Genomic DNA, 16,434 nt, shown 5'->3' on the forward strand with positions numbered 1-16,434 from the left:
AGTGCCAATAAGTGCAAAAAAATTAATATAAATAAAAGTCACATATAAAAAAGTAAAATAAAATAAAAGTCAGATATAAAAAAAATGGGAAAAAACCCCCCAAAATGTTTAACTCCCCCACCCCCACGTTTACGCGCCTATAAACGTAAATACGCGTCCAGTGCCCTAGCGCGCAAAAATTACAATTGCGCTACACATGTTACATATCGCCGCGAACGTCGCAGTGAGAGCAATCATTTTAGGGCCATCAATCACTGATAACACTAAACTGATGAGCGGTAACAGCTTTTAAAGCGTCGCCTATGGCCAATTTTGGGTATTATCGTTTTTTGAGGTTTCGCGCGCGCACGCAATTTTAAGGCTTGACATGTTTAGTGTCTTTTTACCCGACGTGACCCCGTCTTTTATATTTTACCAAAAAATTGGGTAATAATAAATGTTTTATCATTTAATATAGGGGAAACTGTTTTTTTTTTTTTTATTTCGGTGATTTTTCCTTAATATAGTAAAAAAATAAAAACCCCAGTGGTGAATAAATACCACCAAAAGAAAGCTCTATCTGTCCCCAAAAAAGGGTATAAAATTCATTTCAGTACAGCGCTGCATGACGGAATAAATGTCAGTCAAAGTACTGCAGCGCTGAATACTGAAAAATGGCCTGGATGGGAAGGGGGTTTAACACCGCGGATGTCAACTGGTTAAAGAACTGATTTTTACATTTACTGCTGTGTCCTTTATAATATTCTTCATTTAAAGTGACACTAAATTCAGGAGTTAAATCTTAAAAATACTTTCAAGTACCCTAACTAAACCGTACCTTATTTGTGTATCACTCGGCTGTAGATCGTCAAATCATCTCTGAATTGGTGCTGACTCTGTCCTTCCTTCTGTGTGTTGTAAAATAACCACGGCTCCAAGCTCGCTCCTATGATGGACTACAAGCTCATATTTGGTTTACTAATATGTATTGAACTTGTAGTCCATAAAGGGAGCGAGCTTGGAGCGGTGGCTACTTTACAACACACAGGGACCATGGAGAACAAAAGCAGCCACCCTCCAGAAGGAAGGAAAGTGTCAGCACCAATTCAGAGATGATTTGAGGATCTACAGCCGAGTGATACACAAACAAGATACATTTTTGTTACTAGTTAAGGTACTTGAATGTTTTTTTTAAGATTTAAAGGGTTTCTAAACCCTCCTTTATTTTTGCATATATCTACTGCTAGCAAGCAGTAGATATATGCAAAAAGTTTTTTAAAAAAACAAAAAACGCTTTAACAGCAGTTTAAACTTACCCCGTCTTCTCCGCGCGCTCCCGTCCGAGAATCCGAAACTGCTCGGGTGGCCGCAAAGAATCTTGGGGCGGGCGAATGCGCAGTTTGGAATTTCGGCCGGGAGACGAGCAGAGACGCAAGGTAAGTCTATGGACGCATGCAGACACCGCGGGATCGGAAGTGCCTGCAAGGACAGGGGAGTCAGCGCTGGATCGGAGAGCCGCCGCACCGCTGGAGGGACAGATGAAAACATCAGGAAAGAAGAGGAAGATCTGATTAAGAGACATCATTTAAGGTAAGTGCTGACATTAACACTGGGGGGAGGGAAAACTTTTTTGCCTTTAATGTCACTTTAACTCCTGAGTTTGTGCTCACTGTATCAGTGCTGTCATGGTGATCACATGACTTTTCTGATAACCAGATTGATGCAACACAATGCTGGAGTGCCACAGCTAGGAGCACTTGTACCTTCCTTGTTTTAAAGGGAAACTTTTTATTTTATTTTTGGTAAGTTCCTTTTACCTGGAGCCTAATTTCAATGAGATTTCAGCAAACATAAAATCGTAGTCAGGTTTCGTGAGATTGGCCATTGATCCCTACCCCTGATCTGTCCAATATCATTTGCGTCAGGTGACAGTAATCTGTCTGGGGGCACATTTAAACCTTGTCAACATAGATACAAGAATCTTCCTTTCTCACGCATGTTCTCCCTTATAATAAGAAAAGAGAAGCTCTGGGCAACGCAAACATTTCTCCTAATAAACCATGTCAAAAATAAGGCCACCTATACACCTATTGCCCTAGGTGTCTGAACTATGAGCTGCTAGAGTGTATTTGAGTTGCCAGTTATGTGATTTTAGAGAATGGAATGACCCAATGGCACACAGGCTGCCTAGGCCACACAATACAGAAAGGCTACTTTGCAGGCTGGATTAGTAATAGTTATAAAGCAGAGTTGAGATTACTGGTTAATGACATGACACCAGCTTGCTAGGTCTAGGAGACAAGTCCTGAATTCATTTAGCAGTGCGTGTAGCGGTTTTATTGTCGATCACATCTCAGTGAGGTGAGTCAGAATCTAAAGTACGCACACTCATTATAGATACATCACCCAGCTACTCCTCTTTATGATTATACTCATTTGGATATCTAAGCACCAGAATGTGGATATAACTATTCTCTATCTCCTCTGCTAAAAATGAGATATATGCAGGTGTATTGTATAGGTTACAGGAGAACTATGGGGTGAGTGAATTCACTCATCCCCATAGATAGAGCGGACGTGTGACATTGAGGGCTAGTTTACATCAGATGCTGTTGTGATGCAGTCCGTTCAGTTTTGCAGCTGCATCCAAAGTACATCACAATGCTTTCCAATGGGATTTCTGGTGCTTTGTTCACACCAGTGCAGTGCATTCCGATGCAGTCAGAAAATATATGTCCTCAGCTATATGCTGAGTTTTGGGTCATGGGAGGACATTAGTATATGTCCTCCCATGGCCCTAAAGAGAACTATTGGATAAAAAGGTTACCTCATGGTTCTCTTTTAATGGAAGTGCAATGACTATGTGCAAAGTGCAATACCGCACAGCTACCAAACACATTTCAGCTTACGGTATTCCTATTAAGGACAGGTGAGATATGATTGGTTGCCACAGATAATTGTACATCATACATTCTCATTGAACTTTGAGCTAACATATTCAAAAATTCACATTGTTGAATTGTAAATAGCGATATACACTAGAATGTATTATATGCTAGGGAAATGATGTCATCATCAGCCATGTCAAATCACCATAAAATCCAGGGAGTCACCTTGTTTTTTTACCTGTTTCATCCTGTCACCATGCATGATGAACACATCTTTCTTGATTGCTCTCATTCACCAGAGAGCGAACCGTCCTTATTCTGTGCATAGTTGCCTGGTGAACCATACTTTGCAATACAGTCCCGATATTTTCACATGTGTTATATGCAGTATGTTTATGTGTATTTGCTGTTTTGGTTACTGTTTCTAAAAGGCTGACTACATTTCCTTATGGACATTGCATAGTACTGCTTCCTTTGTTACATACAGTGGATATATACGCTGCCTGGCCAAAGAAAAGGTCACACACGCTAATATTTAGTTGGACCGCCTTTAGCTTGTATTACGCACGCATTTGCCGTGGCATTGTTTCAATAAGCTTATGCAATGTCACAACATTTATTTCAGAGTTGCATTGATTTGTCACAAAGATCTTGCAATGATGATGGGAAAGTCAGACCACTGCGTAAATTCTTCTCCAGCACATCCCAAAGATTCTCAGTGGGGTTAAGGTCTGGACTCTGTGGTGGCCAATCCATGTGTGATAATGATGTCTCATACTCCCTGAACCTTTCACAATTTGAGCCAGATGAATCCTGGTATTGTCATCTAGGAATATGCCCGTGTCATTAGGGAAGAAAAAATCCATTGGTTGCAAAAACCTGATCGTTCAGTATATTCAAATAGGCAGCTGACCTAATTTTTGGGCATATAACATTGCTAAACCTAGACCTGACCAACTGAAGCAACCCCAGATCATACACTGCCCGAAATCCAGGTGGTGGCTTTATTTGGCCAGGTAGTGTAATTCAATGTCTTTGGCTGTTTAGGCAAATTAGAAAATTTGTCTACATGTAAAGCTGGCCACAGGCTGTTCATTTTTTCTCATTCATCCCCGCATTAGTATGAGAATCCCCCAACTGGGCTATTGTATTCAGACAGCAGCAGGTATGACTCTGTCAGAATGCTCAAGCAGTGACTGAAGTTAATTGGCTGTCATAGGCGTACTACCGTCACCCCCCCTCCTTGGGTACTTGGGTATGTGAAATGGACTCCATTTACCAAATGGAATACATGATCTCCTGGGACAGAGCCATTTCCGACAGCTTAATGGTCACATGGGCTACATAGGTTAATTTCTGCCATTCCATAGACTTTCTCTCATATCAGTAGACTGCAGAGCATACAAGGGTATGGTCCCTTGCATATCTTACTGTCATACGCTGACTGGTGGTTCCCTTGCCCCTTCCTCTACTCCATCCCCTACTCTATCACATTTTTTGCATGTTTTTCTCCTTTAATAGCTCTATTTTCTCTCCCTCCCCAATTTTTTTTTTTCTACACCCACATCATATTATGACACATTCAGAAGTGCTACTACTACACTGCACTTACTCCACATAGTACATCTCCTGAAAGACACAATGCTGTATGAATTGTTTCCAAGATGCATACATTATAGGTGCCTTGTTCCCGGCTGTAGGTTGTTGTCGACATCATTGATATCTAAATAGAGATGTTATCCTACTCATTTCATGTATCAATGTGTTTACCTTGTCTGACTAATATGGATAAGGTTATGATTGACACAACAATGCTGCTCCTGTATGGATGACACGCATCAAAAAATATGAATTGTCTTTTTTTGTACCTTTTTTTTTTTAACTTAAAACATTTTTGATACACATCACATGACACAATGCAACAAAATGAAGATTTGTACTAAAATGTTCGGAGTAGTACATGCTTTGCTACTTTGTGTTTGGGAGATACTTGGCAGGCTAAGGCCCCATTTACACATTCATGTCACAAAAGAAGGATTTGAACACTTTTATAAAATTACAGTTAATGGAAAACTGAAGTTTGCTTAACAAAATCAAGTGTACAGACTGCAGGAAATTTTGTAATGTAATGAAATTAAAATGATCTTTCCATTGAAATCTGCAGATGGGCTTGTTTTTCTAAAACTGGCAAAAAGAGCATGAAACAAACTCAGTTCAGAGGAAATCTGTAATGCTTTTGGGTCAGCTTAAATAGATTGTTTTAAGTTTATACATTTTTAAACTGATGCTTTATATGTTTGTGTTTTTATCAAAATAAAATATGATGATGGGCATTATGAACAGAGAAGCGTGTAGAGCAGGGGTGCCCATTAGGTGGATCGCGATCTACCAGTAGATCGCAAAGCGAACCCTGGTAGATCACAATTGGCTCACTGACCTATGTCCTGTCATCTTGCAGTGCTTATGCGACTGAATTAGTCAGAAGCTGCAGATGGGAAGGGGCGGGGTTCTGGTTGCGGGTGATCGCACAGCGGGCAAGGGGCGTGGCTGCGGTGCTATTGACTTCAATCCACTGCCACACCCCCTCCCGCCCCTAGACGCAGGGAGCTGGCTGGCTTGCGTTCCAGGGGCCAAGCACTCTGGAACACAGACTTTGTGATGTGAACCTGCCCAGACAGAGAAAGGAGAGAGATCGCGAGAGAGGCAGTAGTCCCAGTAGCAGTTTTAATGTTCTTGTTTTCTAAATAAAGGTGTTTTTTCGCAGGTAGATCTCATTGAGCTCGTCATTTGAACAGTAGATCTCCAGATGGAAAACTGTGGGCACCCCTGCTATAAAGACTCGCCACCCGGCTTCCCGATTAACAAGAAAGCCTTCCCCAGGCTCACTTGCCAATCATGGAAGCCGGGCGCCGCGTCATTACACGGCCAAACATTTGGGCGTGTATGAGTACTCCCCCAAATACTCGGTATCGGCACCAATACTAGTAGTACTAAGCAGATGTCACTATTGTGACATCCATGTCCATCCAGCTTTTTTCCTGAACTGAAATTACTGGACCCATATTAGGTCTATGGGGAGTCGGATGTAAGCGGACAGGCGGCTGTTTACATCAGATTACCCCCGATCTGTCACGGATGTAAATGAACATGCCTATGACAGATCCAGATCCAGGACATGCCAATAACTAACAATGGGCTTCCGATCCACCTGAAAAACTGACAGGCAGACCTGATCGGACCGCTCATCTGAAAGGATCCTAAAGAAAACTTACCAGACATGAGAAACGTTGATGAGGGCTCCATCTGATGGCTGGAAATGTGAATATGAAATATTCATATGTGTTATTTCATATTTAGCCAACTGATAAGAAATTAGAAATTGTGTGTTCAAATTATGTTTTTTTTTAGTGTCAAAAATAAAGAAAGACAGAAAACATACATACTGGACAAAACTGTCAGCTGCACTTTAAATATCTTGGAAAGCATTTGCGGTCATCTCCTAAGACCTATTAGCAGCCCCGAATCAAATTGAAAACCAGATCTTCCATTTGGCCACCTGCCTGCGTGTTGGATTGAGGTGACAGCACCTGGTGTGGGACACATGGGACACGGGGTTAAATTTAGACGGTGTCACCTTCATTTCACCAGACCAGACTCAGGCAAGGGAGAAACTTGATCTTTTTCATTCAGTAATATACTGTGCTGACAATATCGCATGAGCAGAGTGCGCTTAACTCACAGTACACTAGAGCTGCAGCTAACGATTATTTTCAAAATCGATTAGTTAGCCGATTATTAAGTTCGATTAATCGGTACACCTCAAATTAAGCAGTTTACCACTGAGTGAGAAACGGTGGACGGGAAAATCACCATGTGCACAAAGCCAAACAGTGGGATCCTTATGCTTGGAAGGGAAAGATCTGTCCATGTTGTCCATAGCAACTTATTAGATTCTCTCTTTATGTTTCATCTGTTTATTATTTTTACAAAGTGTGAAAAAGACATAGAAATGAACATCCAAGAGCGTAATTCATATCAGTAAACGATTCAATTACCTGTCATAAGTTATATGTATGACATCTTGGAGCAAAACACTCATCGGTATATATCAATCATGTAAATAAAGTTACATTCTCCCAACTCTCTTGTGTGATATGGTCTAGTAGTAATGCAAATAGGCTTCATATGAATCAGTGAGAGAAAACGGTAGGGAGCAATAGATAAATTCTGTCATAAAAAAGCAAACCAACAAAAAACCTGTATAATGAAAAATGTTATTATACAGAAAATTATAATAAAAGGTAGGAAATAAAGAGAAATGAAGGTAGAGAGGAAATTTAACAGGAAATAAAGGATAGGGGGATGAAGGGGGAATCTAGCCCCTCCCCCTGTCACGGCAGAGAGCCGTGACAAGATCGAGAGGTGAGGGAACCCGGTATGTGTTCCCTCACCTCCCGATCTACTGAGCCGACCTGTGACAGTCTCATTGTCACAGGTCGGCTTAGAACTATGAGGTGAGTGGAAATCACTCATCTCATAGTTCTCCTTTAAAAGAAACTTGCATGAAAATTCAAAGTTCTCCTATTTCTTGTCTCATTCCTTAATTGAAAAAATAAAGAATTGCAACCTAAAAAAAAAGGAAAGAAGAAATAAGGAAAATAGTTGCTTGATATCACTGGGCCTCGCCACTGCCTTGTGGGAGTGTTATAAATCCTGTGAAGATAAACAGATAAGATTCATTTGCAGAATGCAGTACAACATACTACAAGCGCTACAAAACCTTTTTCAGTGTTGACTCCATGTAACATGTGTCATGTACCAACATGATTTGTTGACAGTGCATCAAAAAAACAATGCATACAATTTGTACCGTATATGTTTAAAAAGAATGATACATTGCTGCTTTAAATTTTTGCTTAGCATCACGTGTGAATTTTTATTGAATGAAGCGTCATCTGTCATGCAGTGTGGAGAGATAGTACAAGCGGGAATACTGCTCTGTGTAACAGCATTTATTGCTCCAGGCCTAAAACTTTAACCCTCTTAGAAGACTCCAGCAGCATCCTACAGTGCTACACATATAACCAACATACTACAACTCTGCGGTACAACATACTACAAACTCTGCAGTACAACATACTACAAACACTGCAGTACAACATACTACAAACACTGCAGTACAACATACTACAAACACTGCAGTACAACATACTACAAACTCTGCAGTACAACATATTACAAACTCTGCGGTACGACATACTACAAACACTGCAGTACAACATACAACGAGCCCTGCGGTACAACATACAACGAGCCCTGCGGTACAACATACTACAAAGCTTGCAGTACAACATATTACAAAGCCTGCGGTACAACATATTACAAAGCCTGCGGTACAACATATTACAAAGCCTGCGGTACAACATATTACAAAGCCTGCGGTACAGCATACTACAAACTCTGCGGTAAAACATACTACAAACGCTGCAGTACAACATACTACAAACGCTGCAGTACAACATACTACAAACAATGCTCATTGGCTCATTCAGGACAAACTCAGCTCATGACAACGGTTGCCAAATTTAAAACAATGTAATGCAGGGCTGGACAATTTCCAGGAGCCAGGCTCTGTAAAATTACAGCTGGTGCCTAACCTCTCTCAAGTTGTCACCAATGGAGCTGGCTCCTCCATAAACATCCTGCTGGCTCTGGGATTGGGCAGACTGACTCTTGAATTCCATAATGATGTGTCCACCCCTGATGTAAAGTACCAATGAAAACCCACAGCAGATAATAGGCTGGACATACAGAGTATTGGTTGCTTCTCATGTTCCACCGCTCCACCAAGGAGATCTTTAACTGTTGGCACTATCTTCATAAAGTTCAGCCCTGGTATTTCTCTTTTGTTCAGTTGATGGAAAATGAGCCATTGCAGGGAATGATTGGACGCAACCATGTGCACAAGCCCTTAATCCAGAATACTTGATGGAAGAATGAGCTTGGAAGGAGTAGAGTAATAGAGAAGGACGAGGACAGGTGACACATATTCCGCTATGACATTGTGTCATTGTTAGTCTTTGTGATGTGCTATGTTTTGATGCCATGATTGCTACCAGTGGTATTAAACTCCAAAACTTTGTTTCAATATTAAATCCTTATCAAACAAATATGCATTTCCAAGCAAAGTAGTTTTTTAAATATTTAACTGAGCACTTACAGTCATCAGGTTTCCAGACAGTGACTCCAACTCTATCAGCTCCACTTTCCTAACCTTCCTGTCCAGTACAAGATCACAAGGGGCAGAGCACAGGAGCAAGGGGCATAGCAAGGGGAAGTTTTTAAGTTCCTGATGTTCTTTTTTTAACCCTGCCTATCCTGTGCTGGCAGATTTCATTATCAGTTATATACGAGGTTATAACACTGTCTTTCCTAACAAAGGGTTGTAGATGTCAGCGCATTGAATGCTAAAGGAGAACTATGAGGTTAAGGCTTTTCCCCATAGTTCTCCTTAGGGTAACGGGAGGACACAAACTAGCGTCCTCCCGTCACCCTAGGCTCAGTATACCGCGAGCTGTAGCTCGCGGTAGACTGAGACGCCGCAGCTGAAGCGGATCCCGACAATTGTGCCGGGATCCGCCCAGCTGCATGACTGACAGCTGGCTCTGCCGCGTTTGTCGCACATTTTTTTTACCGCGAATCGTGGTAAAAACGCACACCGCTAACCGCGCGACAAACGCGCATATTCAATACGCCTAGGTGTGAATCCAGCCTAAAGATAACACTTGACAGAGTATCTGACAGAAGATATATAAAGGTGAGCCCATCTCCTGATCAGATGTTAGATTTCTCGCCACAAACTTAGCTGCCAATCAGGTGTGAGGGGAGCTGTGAAATCTTCCCAGCAACAGCAGACTTCAGGTTTTCCTGCATAGTAACAGCTGAGGGGTGACCTGAAACAGACAAAAGGTAAACCAGAAACTGGCCAAGCAAAGTTCTAGAAACTACTACAAGTAAAAGAGAACCAATAGTGGGTGCAGGGGGTCACAATCCCGTGGGGCCACGTCATACATTTTGTGGCCTTAAATTCTACTAATTTTTAATGGCTGGCTTTCGGCATCTGTTGGCATTCTTACCAAGTACTGGAGAACGAATAAAGATGACAGATCATTTAAGTCAGCTTACACAGCTTACATATTTCTTCCTATCAGGTTCCTTATAAAGCAGTATAAATATGAATGCATACTCTCACATCTCCTCCAGCTTCATTCAAATTACAAAGCAGACCTCCCCTCCCCCTCTTCTGTCTGTGTTTACTTTATGCTCGGACTCTGATAAGACACCTGGTTTTTCAGAAGATATGGTTGAGTGCCCTTATGTAGCACCATAATCCACACAGACTCAGTTAAAGAGAACCTGTCATGGTGATTGTTACCTGGGGCAAGCATATCAATGTGTTTAAAACAGGGTGGGCTAGCTCCAGACCCCAGCTGTGACACTACAAATCCCATGAGGCATTGCAAGATTCTCACAACCACGGCCCTGACTCCCAGACACAGATGCATTATGCAATTGGTAGTTTCACCACAGCTGGAGAGCTGGAGTTTGCCCGCCTCTGGTTTAACGAGACCCTGTCATCAACCTTAAACATTGTACCATATCTGGGTGATTAGCTCATGGATGGGGATATGTAATTATTTGGATAATAATGGTAGCCCAGCAATAGTATTGGCACCCAGTGGTGAAGATTGGGGCTCTGGTGGGGAAGGGGAGTTAGGGTTTGATGCTTTGGCTGTCGGGTGGGGGGGAGTTTGACACTCTGGACGGCGTCCCACCCAGGTCCTGGTTGCCAAAAGCTGGGCAGGATGCCAGCCAGCGTGTCCCAGGTTGCTAAGAGCTGGGCAGGGAGACGTGTATGCGTACACATCTCCCCACCCGGCTCTTGGCAACCTGGGATACCATGGCCGGAAAGGGGGCGGAAGACACACTGCAAACATTGTGCAAAAGAACCACCCCCACATGATCCAAAGAGATGCCGCCTGAGGTAACAGGCTGCCTCATTAAAGTATGATTTTCGGCGGGTTGGTAGCGCGATCGCAAGACTAAAGCTGTTCTACTGTATGGTCGCAAGTCTTTTGCCTTAGGAGCATGCTCGGGAGACAAATGCCGAACGGGCCGGTGTGCACACTGCCCGTTCAGCATTGCGGTCATAGGAAGCCCGCCCCTTAGGGGGGCAGTGTAGAGGGAAATAGGAACAAGCTACTTTCACTTGGAAATTCCAACTTTTAAAAATAAAAATGAAGAGTTCTTCATAAAAGGAAAAATGTGCATTTATAATTTTTTTGTATCGCATTGAAACCATGATCTGTAGATTGCTCTTGCTCCTGCAAACTCTTCCTCCCGTCAGTATCGAGGTACGGACATTCAGTAACATAGACAGCGCAAAGTGTCAATGGACTACATGTACAGTGACATCACCGCACTTGTATTCCATTGAGAACTACATAGCTCACAAGTGAAAATAACGGAAATCATTTATTACACACAGGCCCTGGGTATCCCCCCAGAAAGGGTTTTATTAGAAGAGTTCATTATAAAGTGAAGTCTTACTTATGTTAGTGAATGAAGTGAAATAAATTGAAAATTCACTTTGCAAAAATACCCAAAAATGTGTAAGAAAGAAAAACCAAAACATATTTCTGCTTGCATGTGTTTAGATAATTGAGGTCATCACAACTAGAGCTGCAGCTAACGATTATTTTCAAAATCGATTAGTTAGCCGATTATTAAGTTCGATTAATCGGTTAATCGGATAAAAAATGCACCTCATTCACTGATTTTTTTGCAAAGTGGGTTTTCACTTTGTTTCATCTCAATTGATAAGTGAACATTCACTTGGTGAACATGCTCTGCACCTGTGAAAAATGAAATCTTATTGCATCCTGTATGTTCATTTTACAAACTCTACATGTGTACTGTTGACCTGCATCAGGCACTCATTCAGACTATTACATGGGTAGGCAACCTCAGCACGCCAGCTGTTGTGGAACTACAAGTCCCATGAGGCATTGAAAGACTCTGACAGCGACAAGCATGACTCGCAGAGGCAGAGGCACGATGGAATATGTAGTTTCACTGCAGCTGAAGTGCTAAGGTTGCCTACCCCCGAACGATTACATCCACAGCAGTCTGTGATACAGTAAGTACTCTTTATAAGTACGTTGTCCTGTGGTGCTGGTCTACTAAAGAGGATTCTCCAGCAACACTGCACAATGAACAATTGCCCCATACAGGACAACACTTGAAAATGCAGTTTCCAAGTCTCTTTCCCAAGGCAATGCATTGCGGTATTTAAAAAGTCCTGTAGTCCTCAGTCCCAAACCCTGCAACATACATGGAAATAGGGATGATTTGAATGTGCCTTCAGTTCATCTGTGTTTCCACTGTTCGGCGTGTCCATTTCCCATGTAATCATTATTCCCATTCAGTACAGTTTAAGGTCCCCACACACCTTGCGATAATCGTACGATAATCGTGGGAAATCCCGCGATCGTAAGATTATCGTAAGGTGTGTGGAAGCCGTGCGACCTCTACTACTGTATGGTCGTACGACTTTTAACTTACGAACATGTTCGAAAACCCGCCGAGCATCGTACGATGTTCGGCGGGTGTGTAGCATGTTGGTACGATAAAAGCCGGACAGGCCGGTGTGCGCTAGCGCACACTGCCCGTTTGGCATTGCGGTCATCGGAAACCCGCCCCTCAGGGGGGGCGCGGCTTGCGATCACCGCAAGTACGATCTGCCTATGCAAGATAGGCAGATCGTACGTTTTTTTAAGTACCTTACAACCATCGCAAGACAAAAATCTTGCGATGGTTGTAAGGTGTGTGCCCAGCCTTAGTTGCCCACTACAAAGCTAAATGCTCAAAATGTGTTAAAAGGCAATAGAAGTTTTTCAAATAATGAGTGTTACTGGTCCTATATCTGGCATCTGGTGGGTGGTATCTGGCAGCTGCTCAGTGGCTTTGCGGTTAGCACTTCTGCCTTGCAGCACTGTCTGCAAGGAGTTTGTATGTTCTCCCTGTGCTTCTGTGGGTTTCCTCCGGGTCCTCTGGTTTCTTCCCACACTCCAAAGTCATGCTGGAATTGGCTCCTGTCTGAATCAGCCCTAGTATATGCATGTGATACAGGGACCTTAGATTGTAAGCTTCCAGAGGGCTGGGACTGATGTGAATGTGTAAATTGTAGGCACTATATAAATACCTGTAATAAATCATCAAATGTATATATCTGCAGGAAATCATTGTTTTATTGTGTGCTGCCATTGGGTAGATTGATTTAATTTGTTTCTTTTGTCTCTTTTTTAGGGGTCTGTAGAGGTTGGAGTGGCCCAGCCAGTCCGGGCAACCAATGGCTTGGAGAGGTGAGCCAATGGCCTTTCTTTGTAATGCATTGTACAGCGTACTGTCTGATCAGCTACCTGTAAAGGTCCCCACACACCTTGCGATAATCGTACGATAATCGCGGGAAATCCAGGTGCTGCGCGTGATTAGTACATAGCCCCTGTCCTTCTCTATGGGACTACGCGGCCGTACGCCGCCCTACGCTCACCCACCCCGCACGTCTGTGCGGGTGTCCGTTCTCGTACACTGACAGGATGAATCCTGTCTGCGTCCGAGCTGGGACACCCGCACCCGTATAGACCTGCAATGGGGTCAGCGTAAGGCAGCGTAGAGCCACGTAGTCCCAAAGAGAAAGACAGGGGATAGTCCCTTTCTAGGATGTAACTCTGCTATGGTCGTTTGTAAAACACGCCGAACCCAGCTCACTCTGGTTGTGAATCCCGTGTAGGAGCACAATGCTTTACTAAATGGAAATGCTGGTTGGTTGCTGAAACAGATGGCCATCTTTTCTGGGGAAAAATAGCAGCCTTATGATCTCTTTCCTTCAACATGATCAACATTTTGTAAGTGTAGCCCTGTTTGGGGGGGGTGGTTAAATGAAACTGCCCTCTCCAAACAGGCTATGGCGCTAACCTGCAGGTAACTATGTGAGCCAGAGCCTTCGCTAAATAGAAGAATGGGCTTTGACAATAAATTCGGCAGGGCTCCTACATATGAGGAGGTGCTCCCTTCCTAGGAAATTTACTAGTGACTTACACAAGATAACTCAAAACAGAAATACTACTGCTCCCAGCATAGATTTCTACCAGAAATCACACCAATATATATATAATGCAAGCTTTATATAGATCAAACAGATAATGTCACATACGATACAAACACGAACATTCAGGAATGACAAATAAAATGATCATATGTCCTATAAGAATGGTGCACCTATACCCGGTTATATATATATATATATATACGGTATATATACATATGCAGTCACTTTATTTGGATACCTCCAAATGTGGATTGCAGCAAAGTCCAGTTGCAGGGGCCCCTGGTGATATTATATTTAAGGCAGAGTCCAATCCGGCTTGAGAAGACGCAATGCTGGAGCAGCAGCAGATGAATGCACCTCTTGAGGAGACCATCTGGAATGCGTCACCTATAAAGTAAAAGAGACCTGTCTATTCTATCTCTTGGTCCCTGTTCTAATTCTAGGCTATCAATACAACCGGGCCCCTAACTGTCTAAGCGGCCATCGGATGCCTAACCTACCTCTACCCTATAATGGTTACTGTTCCCTAAGCTAACATTAGCTAATATATTGCAAACCAAAAAGGGTGCTATTCCTTTAAATAATAAAACTGCAAGTGTTCACTGCAACAACAGAAGATTCACCTGATAAGACCTAGTCAGGTGAATTTAACTCTTATACAGCTGAGAAATCACAATTATCCTGCAGTATGCAAATAGTTCAATAATACTGAGGCCCCATTCACATTGAGCGACTCGCAAATCGCGCGTTTGTCGCACAATTTGCATTTTGTGCGATGATATCGCGCAAATGCTTGCATTGAATTGCATAGAATCGCGGCAAAATCCGCTCCAAAAAGGGTCCTGCTGTAGCGACGCACGACCCGCGACAGCGACGGACAGAGCCCCATTGAGATGCATCGGAGAGCGATATCGCGATATCACGCGGATTACCGCGCGATAAATCGCTCAGTGTGAACGGGGCCTTAATCAGAGATACCTCTGACAGGAATCTCAGGATTCTCACACAGGAGTCGTGGCACCATAATAGAAGTGAAACTACACAGTGCAGGAACACTTGCCTAATGTATCTCCTTTTTGGTTTGGATGAACTCAGCACAGAATCAGCATGCAGTATTTCTCAGTTCCACAACATATGGCATGAGGGCACACACACTGAATATTACCTCACGAAAAGACCATATATCTTACTGTGGGGTTTCCTAACCTTTTAGCAGGGGCAGGAAGCATATCCTATGAAAAGGAAGAATCTGTTTGTAACAGAACTCTATGGTAGTGGATAACATTAATGTAAACAAAACCACAGAAGGTGTATAAAAGAACAGTTCCCTACATAAGCTTACTGAGTATTGTGTGTTATACTGGAGACAGTTGTGTCGTTGTTCCATTCATGCTGCGGAGGTAGAATGGAGAGCATGTGAGTGCTGCGAAATCTCTCCAGCATGACAACCAATCGACTAACTCAGAGGTGGCAACTCGGGCCCTCCAGCTATTGTGGAACTACAAGTCCCATGAGACATTGCAAGACTGACAGTCACAGACATGACTGCAAGAGGTAGAGGCATGATGGGATTTGTAGTGAAAGCACAGCTGGAGGGCCGGAGTTACCCACCTCTGGACTAACTGGGAGTGGATGGGAGTGTGTTTCCTCATTTATATTATGGATTTAATGAATGGGCTGCCCTATGCTGACTTGTGACAAATGCTCATTAACGCACATCTAGTGTAAATGGCGGCGAGGAAGAGATCTGAAGTGTAATATTGAATTAGATTATTTTTTTTAAATCGATCCCCTGATGTGGTTTAAAATGTTCTGGTCCCTGGACTACTTTATAGCTTCAGTCTGCCACTGCCACCCACTCTATTATACAGGGGTACAGGTACTCCTAGAATGAGATCCTAATAGGTTGGACTTGATGGACTAATGTCTTTATTCAACCTCAAATACTATGTAACCCAGTTAAAATCCTGTGAGTTTCATGTAGGAACTTATGAGCCCTTTGTACTCCCACAATGCACTGCTCTGTGTCTGAGCACCCAATGGCCAGGTCCATGGTCTGTCACATTGGATAGGTAGCCATCAGGTATGGTATATGTTCTCTGCATAGTTATTGGGGTGGGGGTGATCAGAGCTGCAGCAAGGACAAAAAAGGGTTGGTCATTCAATGGGTTGTTTATGGAATTGCGCCTTAGTTCGATGGTGGCGACAAAATATGTGTGCTCATTGGTGCAGTGGCGGTGAGTGTATGAGTGAACATCAGTGCAGTGATGTCGTGTGGATGAGTGGTGTGGTGGTAGCGAGTGAATGAGTGCATGTCGTCAAGTGAATACATCCATATTGATGCAGTGGCGGTGAGGGGGGAAGTACACATCTCTGCAGTGGGGATGGGACGAGGGC

The 16,434-nt window shown here is 43.0% G+C and overlaps 1 protein-coding gene across 1 annotated transcript in view; it reads left to right on the forward strand.

Annotated features, from left to right (window-relative positions):
* PLEKHH3 (pleckstrin homology, MyTH4 and FERM domain containing H3) overlaps nt 1–16,434 on the forward strand; it is an 81,049-nt gene that overhangs the window by 25,949 nt on the left and 38,666 nt on the right. Inside the window, exon 2 of the mRNA XM_018567784.1 lies at nt 13,236–13,291. Coding sequence (XP_018423286.1) covers nt 13,236–13,291 — 56 coding nt within the window. The remainder of the gene's footprint in view (nt 1–13,235; nt 13,292–16,434) is intronic.

The sequence above is a fragment of the Nanorana parkeri genome, unplaced genomic scaffold, assembly GCF_000935625.1.
Source record: "Nanorana parkeri isolate BGI_ZX_2015 unplaced genomic scaffold, ASM93562v1 scaffold1092, whole genome shotgun sequence".
Classification (NCBI taxonomy): domain Eukaryota; kingdom Metazoa; phylum Chordata; class Amphibia; order Anura; family Dicroglossidae; genus Nanorana; species Nanorana parkeri.